Raw genomic sequence first — 23,635 nt, 5'->3', positions numbered from 1 at the left:
ATCTTGGTGTTCCCCAATCGGGCAGTGGTGACCGTGTTGGATAACTCCTTCACTCACAAAGTGTTCACGCATTCCCAGAACACCGACTTTGACTCGCTTGAGTCTCAGTCATTGATGAACCAAAGAATGCGATCACACTTTGTAGTGACAGGGTTCCCTCAGGTACAGGGTGTCGGTGACACATGTCTATCCCTTCCTACATCTGGCAGTAATACATGAGGGAATCGACAAAGTAGATTCTTCGCCAATGCACACATCAAACATGTGAGCACTCGCATTCGTACCCTGACATCACATGTCTAGGCATACCCAATGCGACGACCATATGATAAGGGTGCCCAGCCCAAACCCTAGTCGTGACTACCCTTTTAAGTATAACTTACGGACACATAATGCTCAAAAAGTTTATATCGCATGTGACAATATTAAACTAAAATGTATAAATGTTCAATACAAAGGTGAACCGGGTTGAACCGGACCGAACCGGGTTTGATGGACACACACTTGTCCAACAGGATTACCATAATGTGGTATCACATATTGGTGTAAGTGTAAGATAGGGGTGTAACCAGGGCTGAGTTTTTAAATTCCAAGCCCAACCCTAAGTCCCTTTAAATTAGTCCCAGACCCAGCCTATCGCAAGGTTAGGCTGGATATCTCAGCCCAAGCCCAGTAAGGCCAAGGAGGGTCGGGTCCTGATTGACTCTGGTCGTCCATATTTTTTTACTATTTCTAAACTGTAGGGTCGGGCTAGCTCTAGCTCTCTCTCCCCCTCCTCCCAACCCCCTTTTTGACTGTATGTATGATATAATTATGCATAATTGTATATTATAGATTTACATATGTTATAGATATTTATATATACGGGGTCAGTCTGGGACTAACTGGGTTGTAAGAAGGATCCCGAATCCCAACCTGGGTCATAGAGGGAGAGAGTAAACCCAACCGCCAATATAGATCTTGGGTTGACTAGTATAATAAACCAACCGGCCTCCCTCCTCCTCCAAACGAGTAAAACCTGGAATCGGGATTCGGATTGGAAGAAACCCCCCCCCCCTAAACCCTAGTTTTCATACAGAAACTGCCTTATTTGATCCGATTTTGCAAACCCTGCTCCCCAAGCAACCGCCATAGCTTTCCAGTGTAGTTGAAATAATCAAAACCTTGTCACCATCTATAACTATAAATACAGAGATTATTAAAGAAGAAGATGTAATAAAGTGAAGGAATCGCTCTTGTTGAGTTCGAAAAAAAGGCGAATATGTATCTGTAGGCAACCAAGATTCTTATTTTATATTATTGAAAAGAGGGATGAATAATTAATTAATATGAGAATCTTGGTTGCTACGGATACATGTTCGCTTTCCATTTTCTTAATTGGCTCATCAATTCCATTTTTCAATCTTGAGTCTCTGCAAAATAAATCATAACAAATCCATTTGTCTGCATCTGCATCTGAGTCTTGGAATTTCTTGATACCGTCTCTCTCTCTCTCTCAATTATTTCTTCTGAGGTCATTTTGTTTTAATTATATGGGATAATTAATCTGCATGTTCTTGGACATGTACGTTCTTGCAGAGAAATAAAAGACCAAAAATTAATGTGCATGGTTGGTTCGCCCTCCAGGAATTTCTGTGGTTTATTTTTCTTAGGTTCCGTTTGGTAACATTTCTGTTCTGGGAGAATGTTCTTTTCACAGAAGTACTCTTTTTCGATTTCTTGCTGTGAGAATACTTTCGTGAAAGAGAAATAACGTTTGGTAAAACTATTACAGAAGTGCTCCACGAACAAAAAAAGAACATAAACAGTGTTTGGCAAATATTTTATAAAATCACTTCTTTTATACAAAAAAATTACATAAATGCCATTATGTTCATTATTAATCCATAATCCTCCCAAAATCCTAGTTCATTCCATTTCTTTCCTTCTAGATTATCTACCAAATAGAATTTTGATAGAATCATGTTCCAGCCTATGTGTATGTGTGTGTGTGGGGGGGGGGGGGGGGGGGGGGGGGGGTGTCCATGCATATGCAAATAGACCCAAGAAATGCATCCATAGGAGAAAGACCAGCATACATGACACAGGCAGAATTAGAAAAGCTGTTGCAGCTTATGGGTCCAAATAGAATGCTTTTTTGGAAAAGCTTACTAAATATGTATTTATCCTTCAAAATGTAAACTACAAGTTGGGGAACCATGCCCCACGATTTTGATGAACAACATAATGTTCTTTTGTGAGTTTTGCTGGTATGGCAATTCTTCACCTCTAACCTTCTTCCATCTTCTCTTTCTCATTCATATTTCTTCTAAGTGTTCTATTGATTTCCAACATCCTTTCTCTCTAACCTTAATATTTTAGGCACTTAGCCTATCCATTAGAGCCTCTAATCATTCCAAGTTCAACCCCATCGGTTGTAGCCTTCTAGGGAATCAAAGCAATAGTTGATGGAAAACAACTGTTGAAAAAAGAAAACGATCCCTAAAGCAGGGTCCTAATGGCAGTATTTTAGGTTCCAGAACTGAATTCAACTAATGAATAAACAAGAACAACAAAAGTATAAGAATCAGATTTGATGTTCAGAAATCCAGATTTTGAAAAGTTTACTTGAAGTAGGATTCTGAAATTGATTTCAAGGTTTAGGGTTTAACAGAATTGAAACTAAAATTAAGGAACAAGAATTCAGAAGGAAAAACTGAAAGAGCAGAATCCTATCTAGGAAACAGAATCAAGAGAAGATAGAAAACTATCATGCATAGGATAAGAAAAGTTCGAATTTGATCTCCATCGATGGAGAAGAGAATAGGGATGGGAGCCAGAATCTCTGCTACTGAATCCACAGCAGCCACTACGTACATCTGAGTCCATAAGCCTGAAATCCAATAACCAGCAAAGCAAGAGCTCGCAAAGGGCCACAACCAAACTGCAAAGCCCAGAGTTTTTTTTTTTGGGGCTGAAGTCAGGGGTTTTCAGAGAGAAATAAAGGAAAATAAACGCAGGTTTTCAGAGAGAAATAAAAGAAAGAACGCAGGGGAGGGGCTGCGTTTTGGATTTCTTTATTTTTTTCCTCTGGGTTTTCTTCTTCGTTTCTTTTTCTTTTCCAGAGAGAAATAAAGGAAAAACATAGGTTTTAGATTTCCTTTTCTTTTCCATGGGTTTTCTTCTTCGTTTCAGAATTTTCCGATAGTAATAACTCCCTGAAATCTCAAAGATTCTGCTTGAGAGAGATAGAGTCACCTTCGTAGTTGCAGAGACCTTCGTTGTTGCAGAGAGGGTCCAGCTAGAGAGGAAGCGGATGCAGCAAGGGTTGTGTGGAGCAGCTAAAGTAAGTCAATCTGGTCAGATCGAAACTGTTATTCAAGAACTTATATCATATGATCTTGTAATCTTTCCTGATATGAATTCAGAATCTCAAACTTTGGTTTAATATTTTAGTAAATGACTTATCAAACTTTTTTCTCCGTTTTCTTTTCTATAAATTCTGCAATTCCAATATTTACTGGGTCTTTCAAGATTTAATTTCCTTTAATTTGGTTGATTTGCTTAGATTTAAGACATTATTCTGTATGGGGTGTCAAAAGCTGGCCAACACTGATAGGTCCAACTTGAATCCATCGGTTCAAACCCAAAACTGGATCAACCAGTTAGTAAACGGTACAATATCAGGCTAAGACCGATTATAATTTCTACAGTGCATTGGGCATCCAACCATGATTGTTCAGGTATGATTTTACTACAATCATCCCAAAATGAGTATTATCTTAATTCACATTCACTGATTTGGAATTTTTCTTGCTTTGATGTCGTTGATTTGATAGACTGACTAAGAGGTACCGTTGTCACGTATCATGCACGGCTCTAATGTGCTTGATAGGGTCAGTATAGAGCGCCGTATCCGCTATATCCCAAAATTTAATGACAAAGAACTAAGTTTTTCGTAGTATGTAAAATATTCCTTCTCTAGTGTTGATGTGATCATGTGATTTCACCACGGTGGTAGGGTGAGCCGGAGATGACATGCATTTATTATTCTCAAAACTCTATATGTTTTTGTGAACCCTTGGATGGTGGGTGAATCATCTTATGCGGGTGCATGATGGAGAAAATCTATCTCAAAAAAATAATAATAATTATTATTATTATTATGAGTTTATGCGTGTCTCTTTCTTCTTTTTCTAAAAATTTCATGTTTTCTTCTTTTCTTTGCTAAGCATATTTTAAAAAAAAATTAACAATTTACCAATTAATTCAACTGCGGTGATGTGAATTCTGTTTACAAAATTTTTTACAGTATAGTAGGAGCAGTTGATAATGGTGGGATTGCATACGGAATGGACATGTTCTTGCCGAGAAATAAACGACCAAAGTTAAGGTGGATCGATGGTCGCCTTCCAGGTTCTGTGTGTATCTTTCCATTCACTCTCATTTTAGAAAATCTGAAATCTTAAAAAGATTCTATGAATATGATAAGGTTTCTATTAGCCGATCGATGTCATAGGGATTTGTTTTACCAAATTTTTTTTTTCGGTAATAATTTGTTTTACCAATTTCCCTTCAAGAAATTAATTTGATTTGTTCCAAGTACAACTCTCAAGTATTTGAAGTTATGCAGTAAACGAGTACATAGTATAATTGAGGCCCAGCCTATCCCACATGGGTCGGGTTGGTCGGTTGGTCCTAGCTGCCCCTATGTTTTTTGACCGTATGTATGATATAATTATGTATAATTGTACAGGGGAAAAGAACGCTAGCTGGTCGCATGGCCCCCGTGGCTCCTCAGCCTAAACACAGAAGTGCACGAAAGTACCATGTTATCCGCATGGAAAAGCTGAAATCTCGCCCAAAGCGATGCTTGCGTGTGCGCAACCATTGGCCAGCATGTGTGTAGGCTGTAGAGGCCAAGGCAGTGATCTCCATATAAGACTATCTGACCCTATCCTAGGCCTAGAAATCTTAGCCCTCACATTCCATGGGCTGAAAAGCCCAATCCATTCCTTGTCGGGCTCAGGGTGAGGTTTGGCTCAGCGGTCCAAACATACACCTTTAGGGTGCAAGTTTGTTAATGGGCTCCACATAACTTTTTAACCTCCCTCAAGCAATGTGTTTGGGCAGGGGGTTAGGTTGTCATTTCCTGCCCCTTATGAGAGGAACTGGACCACTATACAGGGCAGGGAACGGACGACGATAATGATCCGTAAGAAGGATCTCAAGTCCCAACCTTGTTCATGGAGAGAGAGGGTAGGGGTGTCAAAACCAGCCTGAACCGACCGAAATTTAACGAGAAATCAATATGAGTTTCTTGGATCATGTTTCAAGCTGAGGTTTTGTGATACCGAAAGCAAACCGTATGGTACTAAAACCGATAAGATACTGAATCGAACTAAAAAACTGGACCAAAACCAAAATAACCCGATAAAAAAATGGGTAGCAGTTCTAAATTCATATAAATTTTTTGTATAATTTTATGGTAAACCGAAACCAAACCGGTTGTAAACCGTTAAGAGAAACCAATAAGAATTCGAAAGCAAACCAAAATCGTGGATCATGTTTTGGACTCACTCATTCTCATACCGAAACCAATCCAAACCAACCGATTGAAATTCTACGAGAGGGTAAACCCAACCCTAACCCAAGCCAGAAGCCAGCCTCGGGTTTAAGCTTAAGAGATTGAGCACAAGATGAACATAATATTTGAAGCTTGGCGAGTTTCAAATTGAGACAGTTGCACTTCTCAATTCGGTCAACCCAAGCCCAACCCATGTTTGAAAGATTTCTGAACCCAAGCCCAATATAGATCTTGGGTTGAGCTCAATGGTGATTAGTATAATAAACCATCAGGTTCCTCCAAACGAGCAAAACCCGGAATCGGGATTCAGATTGGAAGAAAAAACTCCTTAACCCTCATTTTCATACAGAAACTACCTATTTGATCCGGTTTTTCAAACCCTACTCCTCAAGCAACCTTCTCACTATAACTAAAGGGGATACAGATTTTCAAAGTAGTATTAAACTAGATTTGAATGGAATAGAATTGAATATCTTTCATTAAGGTTGGAAGGTAACTATATACAAAATAAGAGAGCAATTTGCTCTACAATTAGCTCCTAAGATTGAGCAATTATATCTACCAATTATCTCTACCTTACCTAAAAGAGAAGATACAGATATGGATACAGGGTGTCCAAGGACTAATTGAGAAACAAGATAAAAACATATCCGGATTGACTCGGCGCCATCTCATAGACAGCTAATACTCCCCTTCAAGGTGGAGCATGTAGGTCACGAATGCCTAACTTGGACTTTAAATGTTGAAATTGATCACGACCAAGGGACTTCGTAAACAAATCCGCGAGTTGATCAGCGAAGGGATTTTGGCAAGGCAAATCGGGCCTAGACGTAGTTTTTCTCGCACCACATGACAATCTATCTCGATGTGCTTGGTGCGCTCATGAAAACCGGGTTGGCAGCGATATGTATGGCTGCCTGATTATCACAATGAAGAGGAATAGGCATCTTTGGTGGTAAACGAGATCGCGTAATAGGTATGAGAGCCAGGTAATCTCACAAGTGGCGGCGCCATGGCTCGATACTCGCTTCGGAAGAACGGAAATCGTAGCCGCTTCTTTGTTTTCCAAGAAATCGGACTTGAGCCAAGAAAAATGCAATATCTGTTGTAGAGCGTCGAGTCATAGGACAGCTTGCCCAATCGAATCACAAAAAGCCTGTAGACAAAGATCGGATTTGGCGGAAGGAAGATCCCTTGGCCAGAGATCCTTTTAAGTATCGTAGTAAACGATTTGCAGCCTCCATGTGTGGTTGACGAGGTTGATGCATAAATTGACTTAAAATATTGACAGTGTAGACAATGTCCGGTCTTGTTATGTGAGATAAATCAAGCGACCAACCAAGCGCCGATAAGGTGAAGGATCGATAGAATGGTCCCCGTGGAATCGAAAGCTTGAGGTTCTGTTCCATTGGGAAATAGGTCGGTCGGCGCTACATGCCACAATCATTAAGAATATCAAGAGTATATTTGCGTTGGCAAAGGTAAAGACCTTGTTGAGAACGGGCAACCTCTATGCCAAGAAAGTACTTCAGATTTCCAATATCTTTTGTGTGAAATTGACCGCAAATGTGGGTTTTAATATCTTGAAGTAAAGTAGCATCCGAATCTGGTTATGAGGATGTCGTCAACGTAGACAAGAACGAAGACCGAGGCTGATTGCCGATGAAGAATGAACAATGAGTGGTCAGCCCGAGACCGAGTGAAACCAAAACTTAGTAGAGCGGTGGATAACTTTGAAAACCAATTTCGTGATGCTTGTTTGAGGCCATATAAAGACTTTTGTAATTTGCAAACAATGTTCTCCCTTTTGACGATAACCAGGTGGAGGAGTCATGTATACTTCTTCATGAAGATCCCCATGCAAAAGGCATTATTGACATCTAATTGATGAAGAGGCCATCCATGAGCTACCGCAATAGTAAGAAGAACCCTGGACAAGAACAAGTTTAGCGACAGGGCAAATGTATCATGGTAATCAAGGCCTTCAATCTGTGTATCCTTTAGCAACTAAACGAGCTTTGTATCGTTCCACGTAACCATCGGCCTTTCGTTTTATTTTGAAGACCCACTTGGATCCAATAGCTTTCTTACCGGGCGGGTAACGGAACAAGAGACCATGTATTATTGTTGGTTAGAGCAATAATCTCAGTGTTCATAGCGTCTCGCCACTCCCGATGTTTCATTGCTTGTGCAAACTGGTAGGCTCAGTGGTGACAGTTAGTGCAGTGAGAAAAGATAAATGTGATGGAGAGAACCGATGATAACTTAAGGAAGAAGTGAGAGGGTGACACGTCCTTGACCAACAAGGAAGACGAATTCGCTTGGGCAATAGACAAGTAGTAGTCATTGAGATAACTCGGGCTTTTGACGAGTGCGCAAGGGGCGCGTAGAAGGGATTGGGGCAGGGGGTGGAGAAGGAGAAGTGGGTGGGGTATTCCCGGTTGGGTTGGTGGCATTAATTGGAGCAATGGGAGTGAAGGTAGGTGGTGTCGTATCATTATCGATTTCAAAGGGAGGTAAAGGAAACACAAAAGAGGGGTAGGTGGTAGGAGATGAATATAACTGGTAAGGAAAAATGGTTTCATGAAATACTACATCACGAGAGACATAAATGATTTTGGTGGAAAGGTCATAAATTTTGAATCCTTTTTGTCCAGGGGGTACCCAACAAATATGCCAGGAGAAGCACGCTTATCAAATTTATGTTTGATATTGGTGTTTCGCCAAAACAAAGGCATCCAAAAACTTTAAGGTGAGAGAAGATGGGTTTTTTGTTGAAAAGGATATCATGGGGTGTTTTGTCATGTAACACGGAGTTGGTAAACGGTTGATTAGGTAAGCAAAGAAGAACACATTCTCCCCAAAATTGTAAGGGTAGATTGGCTTGGAAACGAAGAGCGCGGGCAATGTTAAGGAGGTGGCGGTGTTGCGCTCCACAACAAGATTTTGTTGTGGGGTGTCAACACAACTGATCAAGTTGCACTATGCCCAAGGAATGTAAAAGGGTGCTGGTTTCATTGTTAAAAACTCCCGTGCATTATCGAACGGAGTTGGCAAATGGAGGATTTGAATTGGGTCTTGACCATGTTGAAAAAATTACGAATGAGAAAATTGCCTCTCGATTTATGGGTCATTAAGTAAACCCATGTGCTACGTGAGTAATCGTCCACCACGGTTAAGAAATAACGAGCACCAGAAAAGGAGCGGGTACTATAAGGACCCCAAATGTCTAGATGTATTAATTCAAAACTAGATGTAGTAGAAATGATACTAGAAGAAAATGGTAAACGAGTTTGTTTTGCAAGTGGGCACACGGTACATGTGCCTTTATGAGAAAAAAAATATTATTGTCCATAGTTTGCAATTTATGGAAAATGGAGAATGCGGGATGGCCGAGGCGCTGCAAAAAGATCAAAATGTGAACCAGGGGTGTTGCGGAAGCCATGGGAAGGAGGACTCCAATAAGTAGAGACCACCATGTCTTTTACCCGTCGCAAAAGTCGCCTTCGTCACCGGTCCCGAACAAGCATGAATCACGAAGAAAAATAACACAACAATTAGACTCAGCAGTGAGTTTACTAATTGATAACAAATTGTATTGAAAAGTAGGAACGTGTAAGACATTTGAGAGAGTAATATTGGAAAATAAAGGAATTGTTCCAACATTAGTGACTGGGGCATTGGATCCATTGGGTAAACGAATAAAAGAAGGGGATTTGGATGGGGTATGAGATGAAAATAAATTAGAGTTTGAGACCATATGATCTGTTGCCCCAGTATCAACGATCCAAAAAAATGAAGAAGGCAATGCAAGAGAAGTACCTTGCGAAATTGGCTAATGGGTGAGGATTACCAACCAAGGAGAGAAAGAAGTCATGTATCTGCTCTACCGAGAGTGTGGGAAGAGCAAAGGTTGATGCGCAGTCGCTTGACTAAGACAAGTGCACAAATGGGCTGGTCAAGTGCGGTATTGCGAAGCCGCGGTTTGAGAGAGCCTCGACTAACGAATTGCAAGTGGGAACCATCAGTGAGTAACCGCGAAGAACGAGAGGAAGGATACCCATGTTGTTTGAAACATCGACCGTCGGAGTGGCCATCCATGTTGCTAAATTACAGTGATAGTGAGGCCGTTGTTGCCTTTGGAACCGGCGTGGAGGACGATTGCTGTTGTTGTTGGTAAGAGAAGAAGAGTGTCAGCGTGCATGGCGGCTTGATTGAGTGGAACAGACGAGATTCATGTAATGAACGCCGTCGTTCCTCTTGTAGAAGTAAGGAATATGCTTTGGCCATTGTTGGCAGGGGATCCATGAGAAGTATTTGACTTCGAACAGCAGAGTAAGAGTCATTGAGGCCTTGAAGGAAATCGATGAGAGCATCGGTTTCAACGTACCCATTGATGGTGGTCATGGTACCGCAAGTGCATGTAGGCAAGTGCGATCGGTATGAAGAAAGCTCATCCCGGAAGGCTTTGAGGGTGGTGTAGTATGCTGAAATTGAATCAGTCCCTTGGGAATGATTTGAAATGGAACGCCCGATCTCAAATATGGGGGCATTTTGTTGAGAAAAGCGATCGCCGAGATCGTTCCAAACATCCCGTGCATTGGTGGTCCATAGAATGCTATTGGCAATGGACGGATCGTGGAATGAATAAGCCAAGAGGTAACCATGGAGTTGCGCGCCTCCCAGCAGAAGATCAACGTAATCATCGGTAGGTTGTTCGATGGTGCCATCAATGAACCCGAGTTTGTTTTTCGCTTGAAGGGCCATGGTGATAGCACGACTCCATGTTGGAAAGTTGTCACCGTGAGTAGTTGGGTGACAAGGGGGTGCCAGGTTGATCGGAATTATGAAGATAGTAGGGGAAGTGGGATCGGAGGTTGGAGGTGGGGCTGCCATTGGAAAAGAGAGCTTGGATCGTTTTAGGCTTTGATACCATATTAAACTAGATTTGAATGGAATAGAATTGAATATCTTTCATTAAGGTTGGAAGGTAACTATATACAAAAGAAGAGAGCAATTTGCTCTACAATTAGCTCCTAAGATTGAGCAATTATATCTACCAATTATCTCTACCTTACCTAAAAGAGAAGATACAGATATGGATACAGGGTGTCCAAGGACTAATTGAGAAACAAGATAAAAACATATCCGGATTGACTCAGCGCCATCTCATAGACAGCTAATAAGTAGACGAAAGAAGAAGAAGATCTCTAAATGACTGAGTCGAGTCGCTTGTTGAGTTTGGAAAAGAGGAGGGCATGTATCTATAAGCGACCAAGATTCTCATATTATTGAAAAAGGGATCGATCGACATATAGGATAAAAATATATGAGAATTTTGGTCGCTATGGATACCTGTTCTCTTTCATTTTCTTTCTTGGTTTTCCTTTGCTTTCTCCATTGTCCGATTCATACGTGTTCCAACTTTCAATCCGAGTCTCAAAAAGAAATCAAAACAAATCTATATATGATGTCTGCATCTCTGCATCTGGGTGTTTTTTATTTTATTCGATGCTAATATTTTAATCGTATCCGTTTTTTATATTGCGATCTTCTGAGATCATTTTCTTTATTAATAATAAATTTTGTTCTTCTTATTGACCTTTTAGGATAACTTTGTGTGAAGCTTAACCTCAACATCAAGACATTTGTAGCCACCATGACAAACGGCAAACCTTGTTCCCGCTGACGGACCTGACTTATCACCCTTGGCCTTTTCCCTTTTCGGAGTTATTTGCAGAGTTCTCTTTGATTCACACTATTGGGAAGCAGTTTTCTGTCCGGGAGTGTGGCCTATGCCAACACTCCCAAGAGTCTATCTCTCTCTTCTTTAAAATAAGGTCAGTGATGTCTTTTCACATGGGGAGGAGAGAGATAGACTCATGGCAGTGCTGATGTATGCCACACTCCCAGACAGAGATCTTTTTCCCCACACTATTTTATGACTTTTAGGGTTTAGGGTTTTTTTTTTTTTGGTAATTTAAGGTTTAGGGTTTAGTGTCCATCATGATTTGCCAATCATCATCATTCTTATAATCTCATCATCATTCTTAATTTGGGGTTACAGTGCTTACATTACGCAAGCGTAGGAGACAGTGGGTTCTGTTGTTATTAAAATTACTTTATTAATTAGCTGGTCTTTTTTGGTTAATTTGAATATATATATATATGAATTACAGGAGTTGAAAGTTAAAGTTGAAGGAGATGTGATTGTTGCAGGACTGATGGAGTATTTGATAACCTATTCCAAGATGAAATAATAGAGACAGTAAACCTATTCACTGCTTGCGTAGGCATGTATCCATACTATTTGGCTCAGATGATTGCTGAAAATGCAGAGATCAGTTCCAAAGACTGCCATAAAATCAGTCCCTTCTCACTCTCTGCAGAGATAGCTGGTTATTACCATTCTGGTGGCAAGAAAGATGATATCACAGTAGTTGTTGCCTACGTTGTTCCATCATCATCCTAGCGGTGATGATTCATTTTCCACTTATCACTCAATAATAAAAAATAAAAAATAAAAAAAGAATGAAAGAGTACCCAATTAAGGAAATATACACTGATGATCGAATGTATTGTTTGCTGATTGTTAATAGTTGAGACATGTCTATTGTCATATATATATTTTTTCCCTTTGAGGATGAATAAAATTTTGCCCCCCCATATCTGGGGGGTTTCTACGTAAAAAAAAGAACATTCCGCATGTTTGGCTGTGGGTGTTTCATCATTCCGAGGCTGTGTTTCAAACTTTTGCTAAAATTCCAAAAACATGGCAATATTGGGAAACCCCTTATGGTAAGATTTTGCATTCTCAGATGATAAAATTAATTGTTTTTATCGTTCTAAAATGTGAAATTGACCTAGAATGCATTCTAAGAATACATACCAAACACTACTTAGTGTGCATCCACTTGGTACCCCTGGATTTTCGAAGCTTCATTTACCCTATTGTCGAAATTTGGGGTCATCTAACATGCCACTTGGTAAAAAATTGTTCTAACTAAATTGACTTTACTCCCCTTTCTTATTGCACTAAAATTGGAGAAACAGTATCTACGAGGTACCCAATGTCACAGATCTCACATCTAAATTTCATATAAAAAACAAGTGGATCCTGCCATGAAGCTCAATAATGATTTGGCGGCTAACCATTGGGAAGATTGGGAACCCCTTACCATGAATTTGATGGCTTTTCTCATGTATTTCCCATTACCAATTTACCATGTATGGTAATCACCCCCTGATTTTCACAATTTGGAACTTCTACTGTCGAGCTGCCCGGCAATACCATGTTGCCTAGACACGGTGAGGTGTGCAATGGCCGCCTTACCCCTGTCCAATCGCCTTGTCCGGGTGGGGGTAAGGCAGTCATTGCACGCCTCACCATGTCTGGGCAACACGATCCCACCGGGCAGTGCGGCAATAGAGGATCTGAATCCTAATTTTCAACACTTCTATCGAGTCGAGTTAGGATTACCCATCCAAGGTTATTTGGGTGGTAAATCTAACTATGCTTCAATGGAAGCATTATGTGGTAGTTTCAACCAGTGGAGGGAATGATCTATGTTGAAGGACATTTCCTCCCATGTATGTCCACGCAGCCTCTTGATAGCCCATGCAGCTTTTTTAGTCTTGAGTTTTTTCTATGCTTATTTTGTCACATGGTAGGATCAGTTTTGATTGAAACTCCATGTAACTATGTACGAGACTAGGGGTGAAACAAGGCTGGGTTGGGCTGGGCTAACACTGAATCTTCTTAGGTTAGCTCAGCCCAAACCCAAGCCAGCTCAGAACTCCAACTGAGATATCTCAGTCCAGGCCCAACTTTGCCAGGTTGGCCCTGATTGACCTTGATTTTTTTCAGGGTCAGGCTGGCCCTGATTGACTCTGATTCTATGCATTTTAAAAAAAAATAGGCACATGCTTGACATCACATCTTGAACACATACAACTTTGCATCACAATTCTATAGAAAATGAAAACCTCTGCTAAGATGTTATCTTACAATTTAACCCAAAAACTTAAAATGTCAAATACTTTGTCAACTTTCATTCAATAGGCAATTAGAGTCTAAACAAAAATTATAAAAGCTAAAGCATAACCTAATATAGGAGCATGCCGGGTTGGGCTCAGCCCAAGGCCTCAACTCTGGCCCAGCCCGACCTTAACCTAGGGTCTGAAAATTTCAACCCTAAACCACCCTCAGGGTTGAAAAAATACGACCCATGCCTTGTTCAGGCTCAGGGAGGGCTCGGGCTGATAGGGCCAAACTTACACCCCTATAAGAGACTTTGTGGTCTACCTGTCTATAAAGCTTTGGGGATGGGTACACGGTGATATTGACAAATCCAACAAATCTAACCCTACCAAATTTTCCACATGGCATGGCTTTTCAGGTAATGGTGTGACGAGATCCAGCCTAGCTAGTTGTTCCACCACTCGCTTGCTTTCAGTTCTTTTGTATGATACTAAACCTATATAGCTTGTACCAGGACTCTATAAATGATGCGTGCAAAGTCACATTTTCTCTTTAATGAGGGTAACTCCTATTATTTCACATAAATACTATATCAAGTACTACATTAAACATTTTTTTTTTTTTGTTATTTAAAAACTGTTTTCTTACCTGTGCTTTAAATAACTTTCGGGAATATAAAAAAGAAATAGTTTAAAAAATATTACCATTTTGATCATAAAAAGAGTTGTAGAATTAATGGACTTATGTATTGGTAAACCAAAAAAATTTAAAAGTGCTTTTTTACTAAAAGTGAAAGGAATCTATGGATGTCAAAATGACTTGCCTTCCTCTCAATGTCCGAACTATTTTCCCAATTATTTTCAGATTCGCACCCATGAGTGAACAGGTTCTCTTTCCATCGTGGGTGATATAAAAGTCAAGACTCTACCAAAATATATATATATATATATATATAGATAGATATAACTCAGGTCCAATAAAGAGTTATATGATCCAAATATTACCCCCACCCCAAATAAAAAGAAAATAATAGATTTCATAACCCAATTAATAGGTTTAAGACCACTTCAAATTGCCACGGACCAAATTGATCACACGATATAACCATCTAATTAAGATCAAGGTTTAGGAATTCGTGTGTTGGATTGAATTGGTTGACACCGATATTGATACCTGTTTTAATTTTTTACTTTTTTTGTCTAAAACGAAATTGATATATATATTTTTAATGATATTTGGTTGATACTGGATCGGTGGTAGAACATGAACAGAATATAAAATTGTCAAAATGATGTTGGTATTAGGGATGCAAGTTTGGCCTTGTTGGCCGAGCCCACTCTGACCCACCCCAAGCCCACTTGGGCTAAATACCTTGGCCTTGAGGGTGGGTCATGCCAGGTAAGGGTTGAGCCCCAGTACAGCCCTGTCTTCTTTTTCTCCCTAGCTTAACCCAACACCTACATTTCCTTGCCCTTCGCATGGTCAAGGTTAATCAGAGTCAGTCTAGCCCGACCGTAAGGGCGGGTTAAGGTTGGATTTTCATATCCTAAGTTAGGATCAAATTGAGCCTGAGCTTAGCTCTGGGGACTCAGGGTTGGATTGGGGTTTTAAAAAACCTGGTCGTGAGGGCGGACAAGATTGAATTTTCAAACCTTAATTCAGGATCGAGTTGAGCCTGAGCTTAGCTTTGGGGACTCATGGTTGAGATGGTGTTTTAAAAAGCCCGGCCCAACCTGACCTTGTTGCGGAAGACACAAGTCAAAACGTGGTCAAAAGTGTTCTGACAAGGGTGTTTTACAAGTGATTCATCATCAAAATATGCACAGTTCTAGGTAAGGGTGTCAATTTGGGACCGGAACTGGGAACCGTCCCAATACCATCCCGCTAAAACCCAATACCGTACCGTCCCATTTACGGTACTGGTATTTGATTTTGCTACCGAATGATAAATGGGATGGGATGGTTCTGGGACTGGATTCCCAACGGAACCAGTACCGAAATACCAATAAAGTACCGGAATGGTACCGGACATACTAATACCGTTTAGAAAAGAAAATATATATAAGATCTTTTCTTTTTGGGAGAAAAAATAGGATATAAGAATTATATTTATGATGCATTAGGTACGGGACAGCCGCAGCTCTTGAAGTCTCGCCTCTCAAAATCCTGGTTCAGTGCTACTCTCTCTTCCTGCAAGCAACTTCATGTACCAGGTTTTTCTTTTTTCCACTCAGTAGTACCATGTGACAGTAACATGTGTGATAATAAGGTTTTGTTTGGAAAATCAAAGAGGAAAACACAATCGGATTTTTCCATTAGGAACAATTAAACTTCTTCCTTTTTCTACAGTGCCTAGAACCGTTTAGGAACCGGTACCGTCCCGTCCCGCTAGTAATCGGGACTGTGATCTAGGTTTGGTCCCGTTAAGTAAATGGGACGGTACTGGGATTGACACTTTTGGTACCGGTACAGGTACCGTCCCATCCCAAGTACCGGGAACCGCCCCAATTGACACCCTTAGTTCTAGGTACACCTAAATCCTTTCTCTATGTTTCGTTACATTGTGTTCTAGGTTTCTCTGTATGGTTTGTGATCGGGGTTTTGCACCAAAGATTTAATTTAACAGTTTCCACACTATAAGTCTGTGTGTTTCAGACTTTTGCTAAAATTCCAAACATGATCCTGTGAAGAGAAGGCTCTCTTGAGTCTACCTAGGTATGGTATGGTTTGGAATGGCCAGATGGTGAATTTCTCAGCCAAGATTAATCATATAACCCTCAATTTATTGGGATGCACCCTTATATTTGCATGCACCCAGTTTGAGGTCCAGAGAGAGGGAGAGGGCAGGAAGAGAAAGGGGATGGTGATGGACGGCAACTTGTGGTGGTGGGATGCGAAGAAGACAAACTGTTTTTAGCTTTGAGGTTGAACGGTCTAGATGAAGGGATCTTTTAAGATTGGAGGCCTATGACATTTTCGTGATATGAGTATAAGTCACAAGTTATTGTGAAACTAAGCATAATCATTAATTTATTTAAAAATAATAAAAAATGTCACTCATCCTCATCGGGTTTGACTTGTTTGCCACAAGGTTTTGAGGAGGGCAAGTCTAATAAAAAACCTGATTTTCTAACTATGGAAATGACAAGATTAACCTTTATTGGAGAAAAAGTTGCATTATCTTAAAAGGGCGCGCAAAAAGAAACATTATAATTCATTAGTTCACCACTTTGTTTGCAATTTTCATTTTGCATAACACACATTTTTTTCTTTCAATGACGTAAATCCTGTTAATTCACATAAATACTATATTAAGTACTACATTAAAAAAAAATTAAGCTTTTTAAAAACTTGTTTTTTTTAACCTCTACGTTAAATAACTCTTGGGAATATGAGAAATGAGCATTTTAAACTTTAAAAATGGTTACAAATTCGTAGTTTTTTTTTTTTTTTTTTACAATTTCGTAGTTCACCATTTTGGTCACAAAAGAATTGTAGATTTAATGGACTTAATGTATTGGTACTTTAAAAAATATAAAAAAGTCAAATTTTCTTTCACCAAGTGAAGGAGGGAATCCATGGATATCAAAATAACTTGCCCTCCTCCCTATACGAATGTCCGAACTATTTTACCAATTGTTTCAAGGTTCTTCCCACCCATGAGTGAACAGGTTCTCCTTCCATGGTGGCCTCGTGGGTCATATAAACTTGGTCCAAAAAGAATTATATGATCCAAATATTACCTCCCACCTCCAAATAAAATGAAAATAATACAGAGCGTGAGATCACTCTGGTCATGTAGCCCTTGAATCAGCGTGGCACACAAGGGCATCAGCATAGAATGTTATTTTTTATTTCAGGGAGGTAGGGCATTACTTTCACACCCTCCTGTACACGCAGGGACATCAACATAGCACCTTATGTGTCTATCTCTCTATTCCCCCATTGAAATGACTCCCTTACCCCTCAAAAGGAGAAAGAGAGATAGATACATAGGGTGCTAGCATACGATGTATTACTAGCATACCCAATCTTTTCCCATACTTTTATTTAACAGGATAACCTAAATGTAAATCTTTGTTTTTTGAATTTAATCCTATTCAATATATTAGTTTATAAAATGCATATTGTCGAAGACATAAATCAGTCTAGATATTTGAATGTGTACACTCCCTTTGGTGGAGGTTTATGTGCATGTGTGCGCCACAATTTAAGAAAAATAAACAAAAATAAAAACAGGAGAAAAAATAAATAAGGCCCATGAGTAACAAAATGAAGTAACTCATCCAAGCCTTAGAAGAGAACCCTACGTGTGGCATGGTAAGTGAGGCAATCCGAAGTCCAAACCATTAAATTGAAAGAAGATCACTTGTATCGGGCCGTCAACTATCAAATTTCAGCCCCTACCTCAATTAGATGGCCCACCATATATTGCATGGTATTCATAAATTTTTCATAAGTTTACATCATTCAATCATAAATGGTTATTGACCCAAAATTGAAACAAGAGCAGGGGATAGTGCCCCCCCTACCTCAAAAGAAATTTGGGCAATTTGGCCAAATTGTATCCAAATTCTAAAAAGAATATACGTCAAGTTTTCGAGGTTTATTTAGTAATCTCCCGAATATTAAAAATTTAGTAAAGGGGGAGCATTTCGTGCACAACCGTATAAAGGCGGCGTATGACAATTCATAAAATAGAGGGGTTTGATCATTTCGATCATATTATTTCCATTCAAAGACATCGTGTGCAACTGGCCACCATGCACATCCATACACAAAACATTTTGCCTTTAATTTACAGATGAGAGTTAGAATGCAAGAAGCCTATATGCAAAGTAAAGGTATATGTTCTAGCCTACATATTTGAAGACCACCGGTAATGAGCCCCCTTCCCTCCACCCCTCTCTTACAATGTAATTCCTATATGATGTATTCTGTTAGACCCATTTATGATCCCCAGCACCTATAACTAATATAAGGAAAGAGAACGCTACCTGGTCGCATGACCAGTGCCTAGACACAGGGCAACGTAAAATGACCATCGCACCATCAGAAATTTCTGCCTTTCCATGCATATAGTGGTCATTTCATGTGGCACAATGTTTAGATACAAGAGTACACCACGCAACCAGGTAGCATTCTTTTCTCCCTAAATTAAATAAGGGAAAAAGTTCTCTGTCTGGGAGTGTGGCCTACGCCAGTACTCTCATGAGTCTATCTCTCTCCTCCCCATGTGAAAAGACACCTCTGCCCCCTTATTTTAAGGAGGAGAGAGATAGACACATGGGAGTGCTGGCATAGGCCACACGCCCATACAGAAAACTGCTTCCCATTAAATAAATAAATAAATAAGACTACATACTTTGCCTTATGGGCCGGTTTGAACCTTTTCAAGGCACATGAATTATAGGAGGGGTTAAGAATAGAATCAGGTCCTTAATTGCCAAAGTACCATACCATGGCCGGATGGCCCAGTCCATGACCGACTAGAAATTTTTGTTTAAGACCTGCAAGAATTAAATACACGCTTAATAATTAGTGTTGATCCATGGAGGAAAACTGTGTACAAAATCCTCACCGTCAATTTCAATTCGTTTATTATAACAATCAACGGTAAAAAATCAATAGCTTGAGAAAAAAGCAAACTCAATCCAGCAACGCAAGTAAATCTTTTACATCTTTTACATGTTTGAATTCTTACTTAATTAAGAGAGTCCACTAGTCACTACCTCCACTTCCATAGTTCCACCTCTCGCTTTCTATTTTTTTCTATTCGTCTTAATTAGCAGTAGCGAGAAGTGAAAGTAGCATAACCAAAAAAGGTAACAAATCTTCTTTCTTTCTCTTTCGTTTCTGTTCCATCTTTTGTTTTTTTAGATAGATATTTATCAGTTCCAGAATCAGTTCGAATGACCATGTTAGGGTTTAGTAGTTCGGACTTCGGACATCAAAACTGATTTTCTTTAGTTAGGGTTTTGTGGTTGGGATTTCAAAAACCTGTGTTTTCTTTACTTCTTTTCGCTCTCTAAGAAATTTGTTTTTGTTGATGTAGAAGGATATATTCAGAATGAGCACCGTAGTAGTCGATGATGAAAGGCCATCAAAGGTTCGTCGCCTTTGTTGTTCAGACTCCTCAGTTCCAGCAACTCCTTTTCATGGGTACGTACGTTAGAACTTCTCCGTTTTTGTAAAAACCCTAAAAAAAATCTTCTAAAATGGCTAGCTAGTTCTACAACGTTTTAAGTAATGATGATGATCGATGATCTGTGTCACAAACAATGTTAATTGCAGGATTATTAATGATGTTTCTATTATTCCAAGAAAGAGGAAGTTGAAGCTGCTGATGGGTTCTTCTTACCTACCGAAGGAGAATTTGTTTAAACCTGAAGGGGAAGATGCCCACTTCATCTGTGAAGAGCAGCAAGTGTTTGGTGTGGCTGATGGGGTGGGATCATGGGCTAAGAAGGGAATTGATGCCGGAGAATATGCTCGGGAACTCATGTCAAATTCTGTAATGGCAGTCCAAAATGCACCCATTAATAAGGGTTATTGTGTGGATCCATTGATTGTACTCGAAGAGGCCTTCTCTAACACCAATGCTCAAGGCTCTTCCACTGCTTGTATCCTAGCCTTGGCAGATGATGATAACGTAAGCTAGTAGCGTTCCTCTCTTTTTTCCTCTTTTTTTTTTTTTTTTTTTTTTAATGATTTTTAGGGTTTAATTAGGGTTTTATTAATGTCCATTATTAATTGTTTGATTCATTTGTAATAATCTGTTTTAACTATCTTTACTATTGATCAATAACCTTGTATTATTAATTAAACTCTTCCATTAATCTTCGTTTGGGCCCGGTTACAGTGCTTACATTACGCAAGTGTAGGAGACAGTGGGTTCTTGTTGATCAGAGGGGAAGAACTAATCTACAATTCCCCCTCGCAACAACGCCGGTTCAATTGCCCATTTCAACTTGGGAAACACCCTCGGAGTGACAATCCCACTGCAGCTTTTGTAAGTATTTTTATTATTTAATTTACACAATTGAATTGAATGAATTTATATAAATATACTTTTTTGGAATTGAAACCAATTTCTGTTATTATTCGAGTTACTTGATTAATTAACTGGTCTTTTTTGGTTAATTTGAATATATACATATATGAATTACAGGAGTTCAAAGTTGAAGTTGAAGAAGGAGATGTGATTGTTGCAGGGACTGATGGACTATTTGATAACCTATTCCAAGAAGAAATAATAGAGACAGTAAATCTATTCACTGCTTGCATAGGGATGTATCCATACTATTTGGCTAAGATGATTGCTGAAAATGCAGAGATGAGTTCCAAAGACAGCGATAAAATTAGTCCCTTCTCAGTCTCTACAGAGATGGCTGGTTATTACCATTCTGGTGGCAAGAAAGATGACATCACAGTTGTAGTTGCCTATGTTGTTCCATCATCATCCTAGGCTTGATTAATATCCCACGTATCACTCAATAATAAATAAATAAATAATAAGGAAAGGATGAAAGAATACCCAATTAAGGAAATATACACTGATGATCAAATGTATTGTTTTGCTGATTGTTAATAGTTGAGACATGTCTATTGTAATATATATATTTTTCCCCCTTGAGGATGAATAAAATTTCGCCCCCTTCATGGGGTTTTCGCTTAAAAAAAAATTTAGACATGTGACATATTTAGCCGTGGATGTTTCCACAGTTTGAAGCTGTGTGTTTCAGACTTTTTCTAAAATTCCAAAAAACATGGTAAAATATTGAGAAACCTCTTGATAGGTCATGCATGCATTTGGTGGCCTTTCGCATGTATTTCCATTACCATGTATGATATTTTCCCCTTTGATTTTCAAAGCTTCTATTGAGTTAAGTTCTTTAGACTTTCCTTCTCTAGTTGAACCACACATCATATCCAAGGTTATTTTGGTGGCAAATCTAACTATGCTTCATGAAAGGATTATGTGGAAGTTTCAACCAGTGGAGGGAATGGTTTAGGTTGAATATGTATCCGATATATAGAACACCCAAATTGATTCATTTATCATCCCATGTATGTCCATGCATCTTGTTGAAAACCATCTTCTCATTTTGAAGAAATCTCTTTTATTTTGTGCAACTGTTTTGATTGAAACTAGACATGTAAGCGACTAGAGGTGATACAAGGCTGGGCTGGGCTGGGTTGGGTTGGGACCAACTCCCAATCCTCTTACCTTAGCTTAGCTCAGCCAAAGCCCAACCCAGCCCTGAGGTCGGGCTGAGATATCTCAGTCCAGGCCCAACCTTGCCTTACTAGGCCGGATTGGCCTTGATTGACCTTGATTTTTGTCAGGGTTAGATTGATCCTGATTGACCCTGGGTCTATGTATTTAAAAAAATAAAATAAAATAAACACATGTTTGACATCACATCTTGAACACATACAACTTTGCGTCACAATTCTATAAAAAATGAACGCCTCTGCTGAGATGTTATTTTACAATTTAATCAAAAAATTTAAAATATTAAAATACTTTGTCAAACTTTCATTCAATAGACAATGACAGTCTAAATAAAAATTATAAAAAGGTAAAGCATAACCTAATACAGGGCCGGATTGGACTAGGTTGGGCTCAGCCCAAGGCCTCAACCCTGGCCCAGCCCAACCCTAACCCGTCCTCAAGTTTGAAAATTAATCTAGTCCAGGCCTTGTTCAGGCTCAAGGTGGGCTCGGGCTGACAGGGCCAAAATTACATCCCTATAAGAGACATTTTGGTCTACCTGTCTTTAAAGCTTTGGGTATGGGTATACGATGATATTGACAAATCCAAAAAATCCAACCCTACCAAATTTGCCACATGGCATGGCTTTCCAAATAATGGTGTGATGAGATCAAGCCTAGCTAGTTGCTCACTTGCTCCACCACTCCCTTGCTTTCAGTTCCTTTGTATTTTACTAAACCTATATCAGCCTATACCAGAGCTCTATAAATAACACGTCCAAAGTCACATTTTCTCTGTTATTTCACATAAGTACTATATTAAGTACTAGATTAAACAATTCTTAATTTTTTAAAAACTGTTTTATTTGTTTTTAACTAAGTGAAAGGAATCCATGGATGTCAAAATGACTTGCCTTCCTCTCAATGTCCGAATTAACTATTCTCCTAATTGTTTCAGGATTCCCACCCATGACTCCATGAGTGAACAGTCCCACTCCAAATAAAAATAAAATAATATTAGGGATGTAAACGGATCGGATTCAGCTCAGATAGTGCTCTATCCGCATCTGTATTCGATTAGTTTTCCGACAGATTCGGATAGTAGTAAACGGATACAGACACAGATACAGATCACAGATATTTTATCCGTTTATATATAAATATAACTTTTTGGACAACTATAGTCTATCCGTATCCGCATCCATTTAGCTTTCGAACGGATTCGAACGGTGCTAAATGGATACTAATACAAATACGAAAACGAATTTTGACTATTCATTTACATCCCTAAGTAACATACTACATAACCCAATTAATAGGTTTAAGACCACTTCAACTTGCCAAGGACCAATTTGATTCCACGATATCAAGCAATTAAACCATCTAATCAAGATCAGTAACCCTTTTTCAACCAGATTCATGAGACACGTGGCATGTTAGGTATCCCATATCCAAAATACCGTTACAGTGGGTCCCAAAATGTTGGCAAGAGAGACGAGATAGCGGGTCACAACTCACAACTCACAAAGTATAGGAATTCGTGTATTGGATTGTATCGGCTAATCTATAATGGTATCGGTTGACACCGATATTGATACCTAGTCTTTTTTTGGCAAAACGAAGTTGATACTAAATCAGTGGTATAAAATGAACAGAAGGTAAAATTGTCAAATTAATGTTGGTATTAGGGGGATGCAAGTTTGGTCTTGTTGGCCCGAACCCACCCTGAGCCTAAACAAGGCCTGGGCTAAATATCTTGACCTTGATGGTGGGTTAGGCCAGGTCAGGGTTGAGGCTTTGTGTTGAGCCCAATACAGAACTGTCTTCTTCTTTCTTCTTTATTTTTTCATCTTCTCCCCGGTTTAACCCAA

General features: G+C 39.4%; 2 protein-coding genes across 2 annotated transcripts; one reads left to right on the top strand and one right to left on the bottom strand.

The window, feature by feature from the left end:
* Positions 1 to 9,676: 9,676 nt before the first annotated feature.
* LOC122668625 lies at positions 9,677 to 10,333 on the bottom strand. The gene has a single exon (XM_043865165.1). The coding sequence runs from the start codon at positions 10,331 to 10,333 to the stop codon at positions 9,677 to 9,679; it is 657 nt and encodes a 218-aa protein (XP_043721100.1).
* A 1,528-nt stretch (positions 10,334 to 11,861) lies between these two features.
* LOC122668624 (probable protein phosphatase 2C 80) lies at positions 11,862 to 21,015 on the top strand. Its single transcript, XM_043865164.1, has 5 exons — positions 11,862 to 12,002; positions 19,603 to 19,709; positions 19,842 to 20,199; positions 20,410 to 20,559; positions 20,719 to 21,015. Exons 1-5 carry the CDS (start codon positions 11,862 to 11,864, stop codon positions 21,013 to 21,015), a joined length of 1,053 nt encoding a protein of 350 aa, XP_043721099.1.
* The last annotated feature ends 2,620 nt before the right edge of the window (positions 21,016 to 23,635 follow it).

This window comes from Telopea speciosissima, chromosome 7 (assembly GCF_018873765.1).
Source record: "Telopea speciosissima isolate NSW1024214 ecotype Mountain lineage chromosome 7, Tspe_v1, whole genome shotgun sequence".
Classification (NCBI taxonomy): domain Eukaryota; kingdom Viridiplantae; phylum Streptophyta; class Magnoliopsida; order Proteales; family Proteaceae; genus Telopea; species Telopea speciosissima.
Note: the sequence above shows the minus strand (reverse complement) of the source record. Positions and strands in the feature narration are given on the sequence as shown.

What these genes read in the sequence shown, in the direction of transcription:
- LOC122668624 (XM_043865164.1), top strand. Translation starts at nt 11,862, where the DNA reads ATGTATCCATACTATTTGGCTCAGATGATTGCTGAAAATGCAGAGATC. An exon ending in CCAGCAACTCCTTTTCATGG is followed by an intron (nt 19,710 to 19,841) that starts GTACGTACGTTA and finishes TGTTAATTGCAG; the next exon opens with GATTATTAATGATGTTTCTA. An exon ending in ACAATCCCACTGCAGCTTTT is followed by an intron (nt 20,560 to 20,718) that starts GTAAGTATTTTT and finishes TATGAATTACAG; the next exon opens with GAGTTCAAAGTTGAAGTTGA.
- LOC122668625 (XM_043865165.1), bottom strand. Translation starts at nt 10,333, where the DNA reads ATGGCCCTTCAAGCGAAAAACAAACTCGGGTTCATTGATGGCACCATC.